At 51.2% G+C, this 22,973-nt stretch overlaps 2 protein-coding genes across 3 annotated transcripts in view; one reads left to right on the top strand and one right to left on the bottom strand.

Moving 5' to 3' along the window:
- Nucleotides 1–22,973, bottom strand: part of MTOR (mechanistic target of rapamycin kinase) — a 113,769-nt gene that overhangs the window by 42,463 nt on the left and 48,333 nt on the right. The window lies entirely within an intron of this gene.
- ANGPTL7 (angiopoietin like 7) lies at nucleotides 16,455–22,211 on the top strand. Its single transcript, XM_037045237.1, has 5 exons — nucleotides 16,455–17,127; nucleotides 19,223–19,323; nucleotides 19,907–20,101; nucleotides 20,726–20,924; nucleotides 21,190–22,211. The coding sequence occupies exons 1-5, from the start codon at nucleotides 16,758–16,760 to the stop codon at nucleotides 21,357–21,359; spliced, it is 1,035 nt and encodes a 344-aa protein (XP_036901132.1). The 5' UTR covers nucleotides 16,455–16,757; the 3' UTR covers nucleotides 21,360–22,211.

The following is a 22,973-nucleotide window of genomic DNA, read 5'->3' as shown; positions in this document are numbered from 1 at the left end:
TGGTCACACTCGACACTTGGAGCTTGGGAGGCATGGGGTCATTGGTGGGCAGACGGCTCACCAGCACAGTGGGGACAATGTCTTGCAGATGCAGAGAGAGAATCAATGATCTCGTACCGCGCAGAAAGCTCAGCCTGAGGGATTTCATCTTGACCCCATACTCCTCGTTTTGAGGGGCGCACTTGGTGGGCAGAAAGGCTTGCCTGCTGTGGGGCTGGTTTTCTCTAGGATGTTGCAGGTCAGGCAACACGTGTCTGTCTTTTAGAAACTGGCAACCCTGGACCCAAAACTGTCCCTGTTGTACAGCAGAACCAGATGAAGCACCTTTGAACTTGTAACTCTCACCTCCTTTCCCCAGTTGCCTTCAGTGCCAAGAATAATCAAGGTAAATAAAAATCGGTGGGCTCTGTGGGCAACACAGAAATGGCAGTGAGCCCCAGGAACTGTGGCCATGCAGCCGCCTCGCCTGCTCCCCTGACAGCCCATCTCCCCGGAGTTCGGATGCCCCCTCAGTCTCTCAAGGACCACCGCCGACCTCTGCAGCAGGTGTGGGAGGACTGCACCAGCTTTCCCTGCCTGGCATCTGGAGGGGATGCCTTTCGCCAACAACACCCTACTTTGCTGATGTCATCGGTGGGCGGCATGTGGCCAGCTGGGTCTGGAGGTTCATAACTACATTGGGGCAACTAGCAAGAATGCTGGAAGGCCTGGAGTGCGTGCATCAGAGAGGCTGAAACAGTCCTGAAAGCAGGGCAGGGCCGGCTTGTGCCAGTAGGAACCTGGGCAAGAGGGTGAACAGCAACTAACACAACACTCAACCGAACTTCGCTCACGGAAGGAGGTGCGGAGGGAGGGCACAGGCCTGAGGAAGTCAGAAGATGGAACGATGATGTCTCTGCACAGGCAGGGAGCAAAATGTGACGGTCGACTTGGAAGTCTAGACGGGTTTAACAGGAAGAATCCAGTTTATTGCCCTGAGTACAAACTATTGACTAGCATGAATTTTTAAGTGGTTTTAGGAAATTCCAGGTTTTCGGTTCAATGTGGTAATATGGTAAGAGACTGCTGTTATAAATATTATTTTTAAAAATTTGAGTACCGTCACATTTCTTCCAGTAAAACCAAGAGGGAACTGCCCAGAAATCTGATGAACTAGAGCAGTCGACATTTGTGAAAGCAATAATCTAATGCCTCATATTTATAAAGCACATTTCAAATAATCCTTCCGACCTACCCCTCCCTTGACCTCACACACCCTGGAAGGGACACGTACTCTCAGTCCTGTTTCACTCCAGGGGGGACCAAGGCAGTGTCTGTCCCCAAGGCCCACAGTGACTGGGGACAGTCCCCATATGACCAAAGCAATATGGTACTTCTTCTTTATTAATAAAGACGGGCAGAGATGGGGTAGGGGCGGGAAGCAGCTTTGGATCTGGAGTCAGAAGACTCGCATTTACATTTCTGGAGGTCTAATTCTGCAACTTATGAGACCACAACCAATTTTCAAATTGCTCATCCATAAAAAGGGGCTAATACTACCTCCTTCACAGGGTTCAGGGATTTAAATGAAATAATGGATATGACCTTGCTAAGCAGGTCTTTATAAATGCTTCGTCCTTCATCTGTCTTTGTCCAAGAACAGAAGTTGCTAAAAACGGTCATATGTGGACAGAAAAGCACACATGTAGGTTGAGCCTGAGGCAGCACTAGCGAATCAAGCCCCAAACTCATCCTGAACAGGGCTATTCAAATTGGGAGTCCAAGCTCTGGGCACCAGACTCTGTAACTAGAGGCGAACGTGACAGTATAGCTGTCCCCTCTTTTCTTTCTAGGAGTGGACAGGCAGCCTCGTGTGGCACCTACTGGCAGGCCCACTGGTGCTTCTGTAAGGGTCCTGAGCATGGCCGTGAGCCAGGACGTTCTCTGTAAGTCTCCTGCTACAGGATTCAGACATGTTTCAATGTCGAAGTTTCCTTTCGGAAGCCCGCTGGAGGTTTTCTGAGCTGAGAATGAAAAGCCAAGTCCACAGGGACTAACCCCACTGCACGTTCACCGTGAGGCTGTTTTCCACTCCTCCTGGCCCTGAAGTCGGGGATTAACCTTGCTGCTCACTCACGTGGGGCTGCGTGAACTGTACTGATGACTAGTATTACTGGGTGTGCATTTGTGATGATCAAGTTTCTTGAGCCCAAATAAAGACTTTGGAAGCAAAGATGACAGGGGGAAAAAGGCTACTTTATCACTATACTATTATCAAATATGTAACATACGGTATATAAACATATTTAATTAGTAGTCCTAATGTGGACTACTGGACTGGCGCTGATAGGAACATAAAGTGTTTTGATGAGGAAGATAAGGTGCTCCTTGCCTGAACCGAAAGAAATTAACTCTATGAATCAGGCATCAAAATGTAGGCGCCCTAACGACTGCGTTCCAATCTTGTGTTCTAGAACATGTTCTGCTTTCAAGAACGAGAAACATCACCAAAGCTTGCCTTACTAGGGGTTAAGCAACACGAAACAGAAAACCAGCCAAGACCCCTTCCCGCTCCCCTCCCTGAGCCGGAAAGAGCTGTCCCCACACTGATCAGATCAGGGAGCAGAGGCTGGTTCTGGGGAGAACAAATTTGACCTTCTTGCTGCTATAGCTTTGGCAGGCCTCCAACACAGCTCTACAAGGTACCAAGGGAAACTCATCACATGGCCCCGACTTCTTTAACAGAAGCCCAAGTAAGTCACCTGCATAATACTTCCCACTTGAGTGTGTGCGGAGGCAGATGAGGAGGCAGTCAGAGCCCCCCGGGGGAAGGAAAGAGAGGGGCTGGGCTCATGATGACATGCAAACCAGGGGGATGCCTCGAGATCTATGATGAGCTCTTGGCCAGCAGGGAGGACGATCACTGACAAATCACACCGCTGACTAAAGGGACTGAAACATGCCCAGGGAAAATGAGGGGCACAGGTCTGAGAGCCCTTTTCAAATGCTGTTCTTGGTCCCTCATCTGAAGACCTGAATGAAAGAAAGAAGATTGTACACACTCTTCCGCTTTGCTCAGTGGAGAGAACCAGCTGCTATCACCCATTTCATTTTTCCTCCTCCCTATTTTTATTTTCCTTTCCTGTCGGAGTTTCCCCCTAAGCTACATTTCTCTACTCCTTCCTTCTGGAGTCTCCAATCATGCCTACAGACTGCTGAAGGAGCGAACACAGACAGGGAGGTTCTAGAAAGGCAAGTGGACCAAACTCTTGGTGCTCAAAGTCTGCTGCCCTGTGTAGGACCTTATCTTGTTTCCCTTCCTCCATGGCTTCTACTCTATCGTGGGAGGCAATCTCTTGCAACAGCAAAGATGCCTAACTTTACCGAGAGCTCACTGTACTAAATGCTTGTAAGTGCTAGCTCCACCCTAGGAAGTAGACACTATTATTTATATTCCATTTTCATATGAAGAAACTGGCCCAGTAGGTCACAAGCTATCGGATATTGTCCTTTCCGTTAAAAACTGTATCATTTGAAAGGACCTTAAATAAGAGCTAAGAGTATAGTGTGAGCCCACAATGGGAGAGACCTGTCTTTTCTACCCCCAGCTTCAGCAGGCATGGAGTAAACACCTGTAACATGAAGGAAAGAAAGCACTGGGTGGAATGTTTTGATTTGCTAATTCTCCCTAGTTGGCCATTCGGGAGAAAGAGACCCTACTGTGCCTTTCTCTTAACTTCCTCACGGATCCTGTGGCTTACCCTCTGCTCTGATCTCTAAGCACCCAGCCCCTATTTTTTTTACTTCCTTGCAAAGCTACTCACACCTTAAAGCCTCTCGCAGCCAGGCTGCAGCAGGCTTTCCCAGGGCCGCTGGTTCAAGGCCGCCAGGCTCACAGAGAGCCCAGATGGATAAGTGTGGGCTAAATCAGCCGCCATGGCAACTCAGTAGTTCTGGCTACTAAGTCCTCGGTCTCTTGCCTACTTGGGTGACACAAGCCTGCCCCTTGAAATATTCCCCTTTTAAACTCAGATGTGGTTTTATGAGACCAAAGGGAGAGACTGATGATGTTTGACTCATGGGGAAAAAAATCACCTTTGCTCAAATGCCCTGTTAACGAGGAAGTCTCATTTTATGGGGCAGCTGGGAATTTTCTACACTCTGTTCTATGAACGCTCCCTTGTGGGCCCCTCGGTCCCTCCCTGTGAGTGCTGGAGGCCTGTAAAGAGCAAACTGTTCACGCCCCAGCCTGACAGCACAGGAGCACCGACGACGACACAAACCAGGCCCCACTGATGATGGTCCAGGCAAACGGACCTGACAACACACAAGCGCAGTGGGACGGAGACCTGGGCGGCAATGTGCTCGCAGCAACAGTGGGCAGAAACGGCAGGCCGACCAGGCTTCCCAGCTCCTCTCACCGGGTGCGGAGGCCACAAGGAAGAGAGAGCTGCATGGCAAGAACTTCCTAAGCTGCCGGATACCGATTCCCATTGCTGTCTTAACAGGGCGAAGGGATATACATTCTACCCCAAATTCCAGTGAGATCCTGCGCAGTTTGTGCATCTATAAGGCAAATGGAAACTGCCTATCCACATTTTAAAACCCGGGGCCCACAAATGAACCTGGCGTTACAAGAACAATGCAGAGAGACAGGAGAAGACAGTGAATTAAGGTATAAAGAGGGAACAGGCAATCATACAGACACCTGCAGTCTCATTCATTCCCCACCTTGAGGGTTAATTTTTATTAAAGAAAGCTGGATTTAAGACCTTGGAAGAGAAAGTTGTTGGCAACTGAGGACAGGCTCTCCAGAGTTGAGCTGAACTAACGAACACAGTAAGAAACTGTCCCCTGCCTTCTGTCCTGAACAGATGCCACCAAGCTTCTCTTCTCCCTACTTTCCAAAACTGTTTCCGGAAGCTGGGACAGTGTGAAAGCTGAGGAAGGGACTCCGACTTGAACTTCTCTTTGACAAGCAGGCTCCCGGTCCAGAGTGAAGGCCGAGACGCTGGTGCTGGGACCGGGGACTGTTTACTTCTCTGTGACCTTCCCTTCTGAGTTCTTCCCCGGGGCTTTCCAAGGCCGGTGGTGACCCGCTGCGCTGAGGGTGAGGCCCACAGGCCGGTCCGTCTCTCATTGCCCAAGGTCTCTATGCTGACGCTCCTCCCACGCGAGGAACTCTAGTTTCCTGAAGGGTCTCCTGAGTCACTGCCCCCAGGTTTCTGGACTGGTGTCCACACCAAAGTAGCTTGGCTAGTAACCCCTTCTTGAGTGGTTCATTTGGTTATTTATCGACTTCCTCTCCCAGCCATGGCGCCTTGGTGACCTTCAGCTATTAAGAACAAACCGACACCCTGGCTGGTGTAGCTCAGTGGACTGAGTGCAGGTTGAGAACCAAAGGGTTGCTAGTTCGATTCCCAGTCAGGGAACATGCCTGGGTTGTGGGCCAGGTCCCCAGTGGGAGCCAAGTGAGAGACAACCACACATTTATGTTTCTTTCTCTCCCTCTTTCTCCCTCCCTTCCCCTCTCTCTAAAAATAAATAAATAAATCATAAAAGGAAAAAAAGTTAAAAAACAAGGACAACAAAAAGGGCAAACCGATGCAGGGCCATCGAACACAAAGCCCAAGCCTGTTGGAAAGCTGGTAAGACGAGGGCACCTGCAGTCCCATCTGGGGAACTACTCAGGCCCCCCCAGAGCGCCCTCAGGCATTTATGAGGACGCCAGGCACTTGCTTCCCAACAGCCTTGGGCCTTCTCCTTTTCTAGGGCAGCCCCAAACCTGCATTTTATGTGGCTCCCTGTCAAGTAAGAATTCTCCAAGTTCCCTTGGTGCTAGGCTGTTGACACATGCATCACAGCTGGCAGGGGACCTCGGCGGTCTGACTGAGGCACCCCCATCCAGCCAGGATGAGGCCAAGCGGGACACTGTCTCGGGTCCTCACCAGGGTCCTCACCAGCTCATAGGGTGGTGACTGCTTCGGATCATCCTGTCAGTTCTCCTGGCACCAAAACGCAGCTCTGTGCCCAACATCCAGCCCAAAACAGAGCAGCTGGGCCCCCGCACAGAGCCGAGAGGTTCTGGGGTCGGCTGGGCCCTGGTGTCTCCGTCAGGCAGTCCCCTTGGGACTCAAGTAACAGCAGAGCGGACTGCAGGATTCCAACATGTGATCGACTCCTTTTGAACAGGGTCACTTAAGGGCAAAAGGACAGCAGTGAGGACAGAAAGCAATGTGTGGACATCTGAAATGGGACACAGAGAAAGGCTTTGGGGGCAACTGGAGCACAGGCAGTAGGGGAAGGGAAGAGAGGCTGGCAGGCCGCAGCTACCCACTGATACCCAAAGGCAGGGGATGCTTTCCTTTCTCACTTCCGGAACTTAGGAAAAGTGACTTTATTCCTTTTCTATACACCGAGAAAGAGAAGGCCGGTCTTGCTACAAGGTTTCAAAGCTAAGACATCCAGTGTCCTTGGAGCTCTTGGGGACCTAAGGCACCGAGATGAAAAAGCTTTGGTGCAGGAGAGGCGGCTTGATCAGACAACCTGGACAGGCTCCCGCCGGCTCTGTGCCCAGGGCCTATGGGGAAAGGGCTCTGACGGCTGGCTTCGCCCCTTCCTGTGTCCCGTCACAGGTTACATGGCACGTCTGTCCTGATACCTAGAGGACACGCTAAATCAGCATGTGAGAAAGTGGGGGCCTTAACAAGAGGAAAGACAGACGCTGACAGCTGCCCAGGTTAGGGAATGGGCAGACAAAAAGTCCTGTCTTTTCAAGACCAGTGAGGCAGGCATACTGTTTTTTGTGTTTTTTTTTAAAGATTTTATTTATTTATCTTTAGAGGGGAAGGGAAGGAGAGAAGGAGAGAAACATCAATGTGTGGTTGCCTCTCATGAGCCCCCTGCTGGGAACTGGCCTGCAACCCAGGCATGTGCCCTGACTGGGAATCGAACCGCGATTGTGTGGTTCACAGGCTCGCGCTCAATCCACTGAGCTACACCAGCCAGGGCTTGTTTTTTTTTTTTTTTAACTTAAGAGTAACTTTAGGGAGGGAAGTCCACCACAATATAATCACCTTTCCAAAATAGTATTTTAACCAACACACAGTCTTTTTAAATCCTTATTTTGCACATCGTGGTAACCAAAGTGTTCTTGTGATTTCATACTCTGTGTTTGGACAGGACACAGGCGTTTTACACTTCACCCAGAACCTGCGCAAGGACTTGGAAGGGCTGCAAACCAACTGCGTCCTGCCGGGATCCCGCACCCATAATCTACAACTGGTCTCGCAGGCGCCCCCTCTCGGCTGGCTAGGAGCAGCGCTTGTTAGATGACTGGGTCAGCACGTCTGTGCTCTCTGTGCCTGTCAGCATGTGTCCCAAGAAGTCTGGAGGTGGGCGCAGGGACGCAGAGTGCCCATCCACGGAAGGAAGACGGGCACAGCGCTCCACAACACGCCAGGCAAGCCGTCCCGTTTTGCCCTTCACACCCAGGCACCTCCCGGCTGGACGCGGGGCCTGGGTGCCCTAGCACAACCCTAGTACAAGGCGCCGAGAGCGTCAAAGCCCACGGTCTGTGCTGGCCGGGTTTCCAGCCGGGGGCCTGTCGGAGGTGTGCTGTAAAAATGATGAACGGCTGCCACATCTCCAAGGCTCTGGCTGATTTAGGGAGCTATTGGCAGGCACATCACTCCCAGCATGTCAGCCAGTTAATTACTTCCAACTTTATCTTCCTTGTCAACACTTCTTGACAAATTGGCCATTATCTTTTTATTCTACAACAATGAGCACTGCTCCTTCCCTGGTGATGTCTGGAGGTCTCCCTCCTCCCTGCGCTTCTCCCCATCCAGAGCAGAACGAAGAGCTCTGTGGGAGACCAGGTGAAAGAGGCTGCCAGGAAAAAGAGGGCGAAAAGGAACAAAAGCAGAGAGGGCTGACAGACGGAATCCAGAGCTGATTTCCAACTACCTGGCCTCGAAGCAGAGCTGATGCTTTGGGTAAATTCCCAATTCCGTGGCTTCTCAGTGTCCAAAGCTCTGTCTCAGTCTATTATGTGGATGGAGCTGGTGAGCTGGCACCCAGTGAGCTGGCCGCTTTGAATCTCCCCACTCAACTGTATGAGCAGATGTGAGCTGGCCTTTCTACTCCATTAAGGAGTGAGGCTGAACTGTAGAAACACAGATGCCCATTTTGGGGAGAGGGGAAAGAAGTGTGCCCAGCCCCTCGGCAAGGAAAAGCTGACAGAGGACCAGGACACACTAGGACGGGATCACCAACATTCTGAGACAATGACACATCTACAGGAGTCTGGAGAGACCCATACGGTGCCACTGACACATCTCATCGTCGCTGGGGCAGAACGGAGCACCCACTGTATTTTCAGCAGTTCCAAGACACACACTTTCCCCGCACTTTGAGGTCTCTGAAATCGTGACACAGCACACAACCCCAGGTTTTGAGTGCTGCGACACAACTGCCAACAGTGAGCCCTCCGCACCCCCACAGCCTTGCGCAAAGGAGACGCAGCTTCTCTAACTCTCCGGGAGCAGCCCCAGTAAGCCCCGGGGGGCGTTCCTGAGGGTGGGCGAGAAGCAGTGGGAGAGCAGAGGTTTACTGCTGAACCCCAGCCTCTCCCTTGGGAGTGATCTGGGGTGGCAACGAAAGACCGCCTGTTCTCGTGGTCAACGTCACGAGAAACCTGGACCATTCCCCCTGTACAGCTCCTCATGGAAGACCAGCTTCCTGCACGGAACGCGGCTTTCCTTGGCGTTTGCAAGATGCTCTATCAAGGCAGCTATTGTACAGTGATTCTGCAAGGTGTCTTCAGGGCTCCACGGTGATGGGTGGGAGACCTGACCCCTTGGGTGTGACTGGCTGTAAAAGGGCATTACGGAAAAGGGGGCTAGACGGATCCAATCTGAGCTTGTGCACTGGCTGCATCGAGGCACCTCCATATGCCCACTCTCTGCTGCCTGTAGCTGTGCTACAGGGGTGCAGATTCCTAGAGGCACACTGTCACTTTTGAAGTCAGCATGAGCCCAGAGGTTTGGAATGTGTTTTTACCGAGAAGTGAGGAGAACTAAGCAAATCTTCTTAGCCTTCTGGACGGAGTGTTTTCTCTTCCAGCAGACATGAAGGGGAAAAACAAGACTGTGCACCTTTTCTGGAAGCCAGGAAACAACTGTAAAAGCAGGACTCATACTTCCAAGCAACACAACAGACACCCTGGGACCGCGTGTTTAGGATTCAGACAGAGGAGGTTTTGTCCAGCCGTCCAGCCCCTCTCCTGTAGACCGTAAAGCCCAGGCACCCTGGCCATTAACTGGATGCTCAGGCACATCTGGCTCAAATTCTCCAGCATTTTTAAAGAATCACAGGCCCACTTCCCGTTAGTGCGGCCAGAGTCAGGATGGCAGAGGTGCGGCCCGAAGGGAAGCTCTGCAGGCCCAGGGTGGCCTGGAATGGACTTGTCACCTGGTCCTGCACCCCCACCCCCGACAGGGTCCTATCTCTGGCTAACAGTGATTTGCTACAATTACAATGTAATGGGGCACTTGATGCCCACATTTGTTAGGTTCCTGGACATGTAATGGGGACTCAGTTACCCAGAGACATGGCTGTTTTTATGGGGACACGTTACTTTCTTTGTTCTGTCTTCAACATTGGCAGCTACCTGTGGCCCCTGGGGTTGTGATGAGGGTTAACTGCTAGGGCCATGCAGGCTGAAGTAATCGGTCCCTTCACAGGCCTCCAGAACAAACAGGAGAGGGACAAACCCCAGCCACTGCTCTGTGGCCCTCTTGCTGACCTCCTTCATGGGCAAAGCAAGAGGGGTGAGGCACTAATCAATGGTTTCCAGGGACACAGAGGGGTTACACTATAAGGATGCTACCTCAATTATTGGTTAAAAAATGGTTGAACCAAATAATCTCAACTCTTCCAGCCCTTTCTTTGATTCTTTAACTATGGCCTGTGGAAGAAGAATGGACTTGGAGCAGGAGAGAAATGCAGTGCCCTACAAGGAAGACCTTACCATGGTAAAGAACTGGCAATGACCTTGGAAAGAGACGCTGATTCTCCCTAAGAGATGTTTATTTAGGGGAACAGAACCTTCCGTTGGGAATTCAGTCTTTCATTTGACAACTTCCAACTAAGTACCTCCTTTGCCCTGGGCTCTGTGCTGAGTGCTAGGTGCTGGGGCTGCTGTGGTGAACCAGACCGACCAGGCCTTTGCTTTCACAGAGCTCACAGGTGAGGGGGCACAGGCACCGAAACCAAACAGCGGGTGCCGTGGGGGCAGACGGCATGCCGGAAACAGCTCAGAGAGCACGATGTGGGGAACTTGTTTTAGATCCGGGTGGGCAGGGAAGGCTCTTCTGCCGAGATGCCCACCGCAGACCTAAATGGTAATACTTACTACTTGCTCACATTGTGCATCAGACACCATTCTAAGTCTTTCATGTGCACTATTTTTCAAGAAACTTCCTAGCTGAAGTGCAACATACTCACACCCATGAACGCATACGCAGTGCAGAGCTTGGTAAGTTATCACAAAGTGAAGACAGCCTTGAAAGTAGCACCCAGACCAAGAGACAAGCACAGCGTGCTGGGACACAGCATGCTCGCAGCATCCCAGAAGCACCCGGGCCTCTTCCCAGGGGCCTCTTCCCAGTCATGGCTCGAACCTCGTCCCCGAGGTAAGAGCTGTCTGACTTCCAACACCAGGGGCGAGGGCCACCAGGCTTCGAACCCCCATGAACACCTAACTAATGTTGCGTTTGTGTGACACAGCCACGGCGCTGCATGCCACGGCAGCTCTTCCGCTCACTGACCGGTATTTCACCGTGTGAACACACTGCAGCTGGTCTGTCTCACTGCTGACGGACACTGAGGACGCTGAGGTGGTTCTCGGTGTTTGGCTGGTATGTGTGGTGCCAGCACCGACACCCCTGCCCGTGTCTTTGGCGCACGAGCACTCACGCTGCTGTTGGGGGCGTACCCAGAAGAGCCACTGGGTCGCAGGGTCTGTTCAGCTTTAGGAGATACTGACAAGCTGCTCTCCAAAGTGGTTTCACGGATGTACATCTCCACCCAAACAAAGTGTATGAAAACCTCAGTACTTGGAATTTTCAGTGGTTTTCGTTTCAGCCATTTTGGGTATGCAGTGACACTTCGCAGTCTGAATTTGAATTTCTATAATGACTTCAGAGCTTGACCAGCTTTTCATGTGTCTCTTGGCCTTTTGGGCCTCCTGGTTTGTGAAATAGGTGCCCGTGCACATCTCTGTCCTTCCTTTAATCGGCCGCCCTCGCAGAAGTCGATGAGTTCGACATGTGCTCTGAACGCAACACGCACAGGGACATCTCTTCCTGCCTTCCCTCCACTCTTCACGGTGTCTTCTAGTGCACGGAAATGGGTCTTTTNTCGCAGTCTGAATTTGAATTTCTATAATGACTTCAGAGCTTGACCAGCTTTTCATGTGTCTCTTGGCCTTTTGGGCCTCCTGGTTTGTGAAACAGGTGCCGTGCACATCTCTGTCCTTCCTTTAATCGGCCGCCCTCGCAGAAGTCGATGAGTTCGACATGTGCTCTGAACGCGACACGCACAGGGACATCTCTTCCTGCCTTCCCTCCACTCTTCACGGTGTCTTCTAGTGCACGGAAATGGGTCTTTTTATCGCAGGTTTTCATTTATGGTTAGTGTTTCTCATATCTTGTTTAAGATTACTTTACTTATCCCAAGATGCTGAAGACACCCTCCTTTGTTATCTTCTAGAAGCTTCAGAGTTGCCTTTCATATTTGGAATTTAAATCTCCTCTGGACTTGAAGTTTTGTGTGTGGCGTGGTGTGAGCTAAGGGTCCAGAGCTTCCACACGCCCCCAGCCCCGTAAGGCCATCCAGCTGACCCAGCTGGGCTTACTGAATAGCGTGCCCGTTCCTCCCTGTCCTGTGCTGCTACCTGGTCAAGAGTCCAGTGTCTGTGCATGTGTGGGTCTGCGTCTGGACGTTTGATTCGCCCTGTTTACCTGTCTGCCTGTCTGTCCTTGTGCCAGGACTGTACCGCCTGGATGACTTACTGCAGCTTCGTGACAGACCTGACTGCTAGGAGGACAATTACTCTAGCTTTATTTTTCTTACTCAAAAATGCCTTGGCTATTTTTACTCTTATTAATTTTATCACATATTAAAATCGTTTATTTCTCTTTCCAGTTGGTAATATTCTTAAAACAAAAACATCAACTTTAGTGCCTGTTCACAAAACAAAAACAGCATAAAAAAAAGACACCATTTGCCAAATAAGTTATTTGTTCCTAAGAGTATCAAAGGTGCAAAACAGTCACTTTCTTTCCACATCTGTCTCGAAAGCACAATTATTCTCCTGGCTGGACAGACTGAACAGAGAGCATCAGCAGCTGCTGCCTCCCTGTTTTCCAGGGACAACAGGCAGGTATTGGGATGTGAGCAACATTTCATTCGATAAAATGTTTTGTATCAGCTTTTAAAGAATTTTCCTTAAAAAAACAAGTTAATAGCGTTTGCTTATAATCCCATTTCCCAAAGCAAATCCCTTCAAACACATTCAGATCCCATTTTTCTTTATCTTAGGAAAACATCTCTATGTTCTGTTAGTTATTTTTAATCCTTTGCTTAAGCCCCCACATTCTGCCTTGTATAATGCGTACCCACAGCCTAGCACTACGCATGTTTTAGGGGCACCCTTGTTTTCCCTCAAAAATTTGGGCAAAACAGTATGCGCTGTACATGGCAAAATATGGTAATCCTCCCCAAAATCCTGTGAAGTGAAGTAGTTGTGATTTTCATCTCCATTTCACTGACTGGTAGACTCTAATCTAATTTAATTTGCCCAGGGTCACAGAACTATAAAGTTGTATCTGGGATTAGAGAGAACTATCAAATTATATCTGAGATTGGAACCCACATTTGTTCACTTCTAGACCCAAGTACTTAAAGCTCTTCACACACCACTTCCTTAGTCCTCAAGCCAGATGACTCCTTCAGGGTATTTAACAGGAATGCATTACAATTTTAAGAAATTCGAATGTTCTAAGTCACCCATTTCCAGTTAAAAATCTTGTTTGGCAGCTGCAAAAGCCACTTTCCGGGTATGACTCAGGAAAACAAAGCAACAAGGGGTAAAAGCTTCTTGGATTTCTCCCACAGCCCTTTGTCTCCAGAATAACGCTCTCCTCACGTGGACTTCTAAGGTCCCTCAGGCCCGGCTCCCCTCCCAGCAGCCTTCTGGACACTCTGCCAGGCTCTGCCCGGCACCCTCCTGGTGGGCCGAGGTCTTTCCTGTGGCTGCACCTCTGCCCAAAGTGCCCTGCCCACCCCAGCTACTGCCTCCTTTCTCTTTACACCGGGGGAGCACTTCCTCTGGGAGGCCTTCCAGAACCTCGCCTGGCTCAGGTACTCCTCCTCTGTGTCCCCTTATCCTAGCCTGTCACACTGTCCTAGAGTTTGTCTGTCTGCTTCTCAATCCAGACTGTGAGGCACTCGGGGCTGGGTTGTAGCGCCAGAAGAGGCATTTGCTGCAAGTCCCGAGATGTCAGGTCGGGAAGAATCTACTAAAGAATCCACTAGGAGGAGGCCTCAGTGCAGTGATTTCTAATACGCTGTGCTCTCTGGTAGCAGCGGTGAACTGGAAGGCTTGGGGAAGCGATGGAAATAGCTTCTGTGATGGACTTGGGCTCTCAGCTGAGACAGAGACAGAACTGCATGATGGAAGGGTCAGGTATAAATGGCCACGTACAGTAAGGCTGTGACTCGTTAAAAGGCTTCAGAAGTAAAGCATTCCCATGAAGTACACAATGAACCTGCCTTAGACGGCAGCTTCTTCTGCCCTCTATATCCATTCCATGGAACGGGGGCCTGGTTCTGAGAGCAGCTGCGCCTCTGCCTCCCCAACTTGGAAAGGGGTGGTTGAAGAGCAGGCGGGGGCAGGAGGCAGGGGTAGAGGCAGGAGGATGTTAGCGAAGGAGAGACAGCCCCTCAGGGCCAGCTCAATGCCCTGCAGTCAGACGGTGGGTGGTCTTCGAAAACTCCCAGGCTCAGTAAAAGCTCACTGGCTTTTCTTGTTAAGAACATAAGCTTTATTTTCAAAAGCATCTTTCCCAGGAGCACCAAGTAGACCCTCTTTCACCATCAGCAAAATGGAGAAAAGGGAAAGCTCGAAGGCAGCCACCCCAGGTTCTCTGTAATTTCCCCATTAACCCCATGTTTAGGGAGGGGACAGAAAGCCTCGCAGGGAAGGGGACGCTGCTCTGCTCCCCATGCTCTTCCCAGCTTCCTGCACCGTCTCAGCTGTACTCAGACCAAGGACTAACTTCCTTCTTTCAGATTCAGGATGGAGAACATCAAAGGACCGTAGATATTCTGGAAGCTAGATCATCTCCTGGCGTGGGGAATACTCTCAAATAGCTATTTTACTCAAACATTTGGGGATGGGGGTTACTGACATTGGGGCAGCTAAGGCAATTCAAGAAAATCTTCAAATAAGAAAAGCCTGCCTTCCACTCATGCCTCGGGTCAGCAGTAAGTCTCCAGAAAAGAAACATTGGAGAGCAGGTGCTCGTGCTAAGCCCTGAGGCTTGTGACCCAACCTCCTCCTATCTTCCCAGGAAAGGGCTGCACCGTGGGCTGTAAATAGGAATGACTGATTCACCTTCCTTCCAGGTATGAAAATCCATTCCTACCATTTTCCTGTCTAGGCAGGGGAAGTGGCTACTGGAAATAACAAACCAAATGCTGACTGGGAACCCACACAACCCCACTGCTCCCTGACACTTTCTTTCCTGCACTGCCACTGGAGCTCCAAGCCAGTAGGGTCACAGGTGACGTTACAGGTGACTGTATGGCACACAGCATTTACGGGGCACACAGTGCTCAGTGTCATCTGATGACTAGGAGACACTTTGAAGGTTCTTAAGGAGCCTAGCGCACCCTGTCGGATGCTGACAGTTGGGGCCAGGTGCACGTTAGTGAAATGAACTCCACAGAGCTGAGGCTGCAGGGCCCAGCTGGACGGCGTGTTTGCAAAAAGAGAGCAGGGGCGGGCTGGCAGTGCCTACTGTAAGCAGCATCTTTGAGCAGTATGACAAGTTACTACAGGGTGCCAGCAACATCCTCCCTCACCCCTCAGCAGGCAAAGGAGACAACGTGAGAAAATAAGCCCTGATCCACATGATCCACTACTGCTTTTTGATTTATAGGGAAAAAAAGTTGTTTGGTAACTCCAGCTGCCTGGGCAGAAATGACTTTCTGAGACGCTAGAAGCCCTGGCTGGAAAGGACTCTGGGGGATCATGGCAGGGAAGGGGAGTTGCCAGGGGTCGGCGTGGCTCCTTGTGCAGGACCCACACCAAACAGCAGCAGGACAAGACCAGCCGAGTGGCTCTGTGACATGGAGAGCACAGGAGTAAGTTACAAAGATGGGGTTCCTGTTGAAGGACAAAGGGACGTTCGCCTACATTCTTTGTGAAAAGCTCATTTTAAGGGTTTAAAGTTTGCTGAAACCCAGGCTTTTCTCATCTGTTTTCAGTGGAAAAGTACAATACCCCCTTTCTCAGGAATATCATCTATGAATGAAGGATAATTCAGCTCTGCAAACTACACTTCATAGGGAGAGGAAAACTCTAGCTATGGACTGAATTGGTGATGGGGACTCTTTTCCCTAGGATTTAATATATTTTCCAAGTTGTGAACCGTGGGCCAAGGGCTCTCTGTTCCATCTGCAGACCAGCGGGGATGCGGGCGACCAACCCAGAACTATGTCCCTTTCTCCTGTTTTCTCATTTCTGCCGTCACCTCTGACCCCTCCTCACCTAAAGTCAAGTGTGAGAAGCCCGCTCTTTGTTGAAAGAGAAAGTATTTAAAAAGAAAGATAACTGAGCAAGTCCTATGCATACGATCTACAAGGTCTTTTTTGCTTCCTACAAGATTTACTGCATCTTCCTCTCTCTAGAGCTTTCCTAAGTTGTAAATGTTCAAATGCAAGGTCGTGTTAGATCCAGGTCGAATGGGGGTTCTGTAAAACACTGAATGATGATCAGAGAAAGGAAGAAGCAGCCGTGTTAAAAGCCCATTCAGCAGGATGCCAAAACATACCAGATCCTCCTACAGACTGCACGGATTACATTAACAGGCCTCCGTGGGTGAGTGGAGTCTTATCCCCAACTCTCGCTGCCTACCTTACGCTCACCCCATGGTTACATAACCTTTAGAATGGAATTTGGAAATTCTTCTGACCCTGCCCTGCTTGCTGATAGTGCTGAGCCAGTGGCTGGCAGGGGCACACTCTAATAGGCAAAACTGGAAACACAAATTCACAGTCCTTTTGTCTAAGCCCAGAGACTCTGCACGCAGGCAAGGAAAGAAAGACTCGCCCTGTCTCCCTCCTCCCCTTCGCTGGCCTAAGTTCATGCTGACCTCACCCAACAGGCACCTGACCCTCCTAGATGAACTGGGAGGGGCTAAAGCGTCACCCACATGGGGTGGAGGTACAGGCAGCAAACGATATTTAAGATGCTGAGTTGTACAGCATTCAGGCTTGGGAAGAAAAGCTATAAGATACCCAATTAACCCACATTTTCAGAAACTCAAGCTTTGACAAAGGCTAAGAAAGAGTAAGGAAAGAGAACACAGAGTGGTGAGCCCATCGACAGTGGGAGTGCGAGGCTGTAATTATCGCAGCTCTGCAACTCAGCTGGGCACATCCAGATTCCTCTACAGGAAGAGCCCATCTAACCAGGCCCACGAAAGATGCTGAAAAAGACCCTTTCAGCTGTGCCCTGGCTTTGCATTTTCATCTTGGCCTTTGTCAGCCACCCAGTGTGGCCACAGAAGCCCACTAAGCACAAGACACCTGCACAGCTCAAAGGGGCCGCCTGCTGCAAGGAAGTGGAGGAGCTCAAGGCCCAGATTGCCAACCTCAGCAGTCTGCTGAGTGAGCTGAGTGAGAAGCAGGAGAAGGACTGGGTCGGCGTGGTCATGCAGGTGATGCAGCTGGAGAGCAGCACCAAGCGCATGGAGTCGCGGCTCACCGAGGCGGAGGGCAAGTACTCCGAGATGAACAACCAGATGGACATCATGCAGCTGCAAGCCGCGCAGACTCTCACGCAGACCTCGGCAGGTAAGGAGCACGTGTCCACAGGTTCTCACCACCCTGCCCTCAGACAGCCCAGGCTCTCCCATCTGTGGCATCGCTTCTAGGTAACCTGGCTGTCGGAACATTGACTGGGGGTTCTTTGGGGGTATACTTTTTGGGGTACATGCTGTTTTCTCTTTACTAAAGGTTTACGGAGTATTTCTTTTGCTTTCCGATGGTCTGTAAATTTACCCAGTACCTCCACAGGTCTCTTTTATTCACCCAGGGTTTCTGCACACTGAAGGTATGAATCCCCACCTTGGGGCACAGAGAGATTATGTGGTTTTGCCTGAAGTCACACAGCAAGACTTAGAAAGTAGGTTCAAGTCTCCTGATTGGTCCCCTTCTGCACCTAGAGCTGATGGGCTACACCCTCAGTCCTGAGGGAGTAGGAGTGAGCACCAAAACCAAAACATCTGTTGCTCCAGAGGCAAAGTTTTGCCCAAAACGATCTTTTATGTCTCTAACATTCAGTGGAATGGGCCTCGGTGGAATTTTGTATCCTCTGCAAACCCGGCTCTTCCCATGGGCTCAGAACGAAGCTCACGGGCACTGCCCAGTTAATGTTTTCTTTTGCCAAATAACTTTCAGTTTCTGGTTAGCTCGGCTCAGATGGGCCAAGGTGAATTTGTTAGAGATTTGGTTTTCTGAAATTATCAGGGAATTACTAGTTGGAGGGAGCATATCCTCTAGATATGTCATTTCATACTGAGACTTTTTGGTCACAAAGAACAGAGTAAGTCACTGGTTACCCTTAGTTCAAATGAAAAAGTTTTAACATGAAATTAGGCTCAAAAGCTCTGCTATCTAAACCTACGTGTGTAAATCACGCTCTCAGCACGTACTTCCCGACCCTCAGTTCGCGACTGGGAAGGCCGTCTCTGGCCCTTTTCCAGACGAGTGAGTCCTGACTCGGTCTGTGAGATGAGACCAGACACGTACAGGAGCAGGCCGGGTCAGGGGGTCTGAGTGTGCTGTTTCCTGCTTCTCCAAACTGGGGCTTTTCCCACCCCTCAGCGGGGAGCTCCTTGGGGTCAAAAGCAGCTTTCCTGCTGGGACTCAATCTTCTTGTCCAGGACAACATTCCTTATTTTTCTTCTCTGTCACCAGGGGCTGGGTCACTTTTACACGCTGTGAACTGGCAGCCCCTGGGAGAAAGCAGTACCTGGTGCTTTCATCAGTAACAGAGAGTGAAGGACTCCGCTGGCAAAGGCCTGCCTTTCCCTCCCCATCACTCTCTCCTCAGACAATCCCCACGGCAGAAGCGTTGCCGTCTGCCACCTGTGTACCCTTCTCGAAGGCCCAGGGTGCTGGTCACCAAAAGAAGCTCCGGAGACACAGAAGGCAGAAGTGTCCCTGCTCACTGAGGCTCCTGCTCACTGAATCCCATCAGGAAAGGCTGTCCCCCCACAAAGTCTTCAATATTTAAAATAAGGAAACAATCTGCCGTGAAGCAGCAGTCCCCAGGGTAGCCAGGGAAACGTTCACATCAACCCCAGAGTGAAAACCAGCCTGTCCCAGGCCCCCAGGTCCTTGTTCTAGTAACTGAGCCAGGAGAGCCCTCCAAGGGTCCCTCAAAGTACATCCTTGTTCGTCTAGCTGTGAGATCAAGGTTGGGGGGCAGGTAGGATTATAAATCTACCTCCCTTATTAGTTCCCTAGTAGCCCTTACCTCTGAAAAAGCAACACACCCACCCAAACAAACAAACCAGGAACAGCAGCGAAACCAGACCGCATGAGACGCTCACGATGTCCTGGTAACCGAGGCTGGCCAGCCCAGAAGTTGGACGTATTAGAGCCGTTATGTGGCCTCATACACTGTCATAATTCTAAGATTCGTGGCCTAGAGCCACTGCAGGATAATTTATTTCAGAGTGAGCCTGAAGTCAGGCTTTGCTTGTCCTATGGACGCTCTCTGGGTGAAGGGCTACCCCATCCCTCAGTCCCAGGGGGGATTGCACGGCGGAAAGGAAGTCCAATTCCAGCATGTGCTTAAACTTTCCACTTCCGTGTAGTAGGAAGGCTGCCCGCAGGGAGCCCGGGCGCGCATGCTCACAGCTGTGGTCTGTCCCCTTTGCAGACGCCACCTACGACTGCTCTTCCCTCTACCAGAAGAACTACCGAATCTCTGGAGTGTACAAGCTTCCTCCCGACGACTTCCTGGGCAGCCCTGAGCTGGAGGTGAGGCCGTCGCCACCCACTGCCCGTGTTCCGTCATCTGTCCTCCATGTCCTCAAAGGGACAAGAGGGCTAGTCAGAGCCTAACGAAGCGGAAACTCAAGACAGAAACAAACAGAGCACACACCAGGGAGCTACCCGAACACTCCATTTACAGGGGGAAAACCCAGGCATCTGTTTTGCCTTTTTGAATCACTATCAGCTAAACAGCAGCCTTCTAACATAGGTTAGCTAATTCTAGAACCACCCCCTAACTGCTAAAAGCTCTTGCCGTGTCCTAGAGCAGCTGGTCTCTGGGGAGGGAGAAAGAGAGACCACGGAGGGGGCCAATCAGAAGTACCTGGAGTTTTCCCTTCAGACTCGCCGAGCACTCCCTTGTCCCCATCCTCAAGGTTGGTAACTCTCCCTCACCGAGCCCCCCACCCCAGCCTGCCCACACCACGGCAGGATCGTGCCACGGTGGGCCTGTGCACACAGTGGGCCTGTGCACACGTCCCTGGCTCTGCAGGGACAGAGGAAGGGAGGTGAGGTCCACCCACACTCCTGCCACTGTGGGTCCCTGACCCGAGCACCCTCTCTGCCTCAGGTGTTCTGTGACATGGAGACGGTAGGCGGTGGCTGGACCATCATTCAGAGACGCAAGAGTGGCCTCGTCTCCTTCTACCAGGACTGGAGGCAGTACAAGCAGGGCTTCGGCAGTATCCGCGGGGACTTCTGGCTGGGGAATGAACACATCCACCGCCTCTCCCGACGGCCAACCCGGCTGCGTGTAGAGATGGAGGTGCGCGCAAGGCCGGGGTCACAGGACCAGACCAGATGACCACACGCAGTTGTGCAAACTCTGGGGGCGCCACTCCTACTCTTACTCACTTTAGACCTGTGTATTTATGGGGATGGTCTTCCTTGAGGCTGTAGTGCAGCTGAGAACAAATAGGTTCTTCCCCATCTTTTCAGAAAAGTGAGGCTGCAGGGGCCCAGGAAGAGGCCGCACTCAGGCCACAGCACAGTAATCCAACGGCCAGCGACCTGGGGCACAAGGTCCTCTGTGGGTAAACCTTAGCGATACTGGCTGGTGACCCTCATCAAAGGCCTTGAAGCATCACTACACTCTCAAATTACTCTTATGACATCTGTAAGTGGGGTACTGTAGAACACAAATCCACACCTCACCAAGTGAGGGGATACAGAAAGAGATACTCACTCACCAAGGCCATGTGGGGACTCAGGGGAGAAGTCTGGTCTGGGGCCCTTGTTTTCTCACTCCCAGGTTGCAAGGTAACAGGTCATGAAGCTGACTAGGTCCCCTGCAGCAGACAGAGGCAGGGCTGTGGCTGGAGAGACAAGGGGCAGGGCAGGGTGCAATGGCACCGCTGCCCGGTTTCTCAGCCTCTGCCTCCTCCCGCAGGACTGGGAGGGCAACGCGCGCTACGCCGAGTACAGCCACTTTGCTCTGGGCAATGAACGGAACAGCTATCGTCTCTTCCTGGGGAACTACAGTGGTAATGTGGGGAACGACGCCCTCATCTATCATAACAACACAGCCTTCAGCACCAAGGACAAGGACAATGACAACTGCCTAGACAAGTGTGCACAGCTCCGCAAAGGTGAGATGGGGGTGGGGGTGGGGGGATGTAGGGCGGAAGTTGTGGTTGAAGCCCTTAGACCCACGTGAAGGGAAGGTGTGAATCATAACTTCGTGGCTGATACCCAGGCTTTGGTATTTCCTTTCTCTGTTGGCTCCGATTGCTTGGCTACTATTCACTCACAAAACCACCTGATAAACCCCTGCAGTCCAGCCTGTCCGCCACTCCCGAGCGGAGGACGCGCTGGGCGCTCGGCTCACCGGCGCCAATCCGCTGCCTCCCCCAGGTGGGTACTGGTACAGCTGCTGCACCGACTCCAACCTCAACGGGGTCTTCTACCGCCTGGGGGAGCACAACAAACACCTGGACGGCATCACCTGGTACGGCTGGCACGGCTCCACCTACTCCCTCAAGCGGGTGGAGATGAAAATCCGCCCAGAAGACTTCCAGCCCTGAAAGGAGGCCTGCGGTGGAGCAGGGCAGGAGGAACGGAGACAACGGAGGCTGGGCAGAGGGGGCGGGAAGGGTGTGGACAAAAAACGGCCTGTGGTCCCCGGTGGGGGAGGGTCTCTGAGGAGCACGAGACATGTATAAGCAGCCAGGATGTCACAGTGAATGGGATGAAGGACCGAAGACAATGGGTCCTGACACAGAATTTTTGGGCACTAGCTCTCTGCCTCGACCCCTGACATAGCGCAGCTTCTCTCTTTTCCACATAATTTTTCTATGAAAAAAATAATTGTGAGATGACTTTATCCATTTTCTATTAGGCCTTAGGTTAGGTGAGGGCAAAAAACAAGTCCCTTTGCTGAACAGCGCCATGTACTTTGATCCTCAAGGAGAGGCCTGAGCTCTCGAGAGGGAAACAAAAGGGGGTGGTGGACGAGAGGAGTTTCTATCTCTAAATACAATGAAACTACCTTCAGTCTCCGCAGTTAAAAAAAGGCAAAAACTGCTCTGCAGGAGGCGAGCTGACCCAGGAGGGCTGCGACCGGAGGATGCTGCGGGGCACCAGGCACCGCCCCCGCTCAGCGCAGAAAGCAGGAAGTGGGCCCGGGGTGGCCTGGGAGCTCGAGCGGGAGGTGGGGTGAGCTCCCTCAAGGGCACCTGCACAAACCTGCCTGAAACTGTTCACAGTTCACAGATTTACCTACTTTTATTTACTCTGAAAGAAAAGAGCTGGAAGAGCTTCCTCTTCCATCTACAGAAACTGGCAGGAAAGTGAAGGTAGATGGCACTATGGTTAATGACTCATGCTGTTTATAAGCATTTTGCTTTGTAAAAATAAAATATAGATTGTTTTAAACATTCCACATTACTTTTTCCTTCTACAATAAACTTCTAACACTTGTTCGTTTCCAAATCATCACACTCAGATCATGGTGAAAAGTTTCAGGGAAAAACCAGAGTGTGGCCAATAGTGAGCAGGAGACTGATCTTGCTGCAGCCTTGGGGGACAGAGGGAGGAGCGGGAGGCCAGACGCCAAAGGCAAGGGGCTTGGCGAAGGGCAGCGGGCACTGGCCGAAGTCAGGTCTGGCCGACCCACCCAACAGCATGCAGACGAATGCCATCGCCTGGCTCCAAAACATTGCAACTACTTTGCACTTGAGTGAAGATCTTTAGCCTTAACAGACGGTAAATGATCTGGATTTTTAGGAAGTCCTTTTTCCTTGCCCAAAAGAACCATTCCTTTGAACCAGTCAGTGGGAGGTAAGCCATGATTCTTACTCTGCATTTTTTAATTGTATCTACAAGTGCTTTGATTGTTGGGAACCTACTTAACCTTCCGGATCTCCAGAGAAATAAACTGAGTAGAGACGAAGTACACTGGAGTAGGGCTTCTCATGGGACAGGCACTCAAACAGAACCTTCCTGGGGCAGGCGGGGGAATCTGAGATGCTTAGCAGCCGGCACAATACTCCCAGGAAAGAGGGGATAAAAAGATCAGGGGTTGGAAGGAGATAAAGAGAAGGAAGAGCCTGAGATGCGTATGGCAGAAGCAACTAAGGGTTCTCTCTCATTTCCTACATGCCCCACAACTAAAGCAAAAGGGAGACTCTAGGCAACAA

The sequence above is a fragment of the Sturnira hondurensis genome, unplaced genomic scaffold (genome assembly GCF_014824575.4).
Source record: "Sturnira hondurensis isolate 20B ecotype Veracruz unplaced genomic scaffold, ASM1482457v3 Scaffold0004257, whole genome shotgun sequence".
Taxonomy (NCBI): Eukaryota; Metazoa; Chordata; class Mammalia; order Chiroptera; family Phyllostomidae; genus Sturnira; species Sturnira hondurensis.
This window is presented reverse-complemented; position numbering and strand designations above follow the sequence as displayed.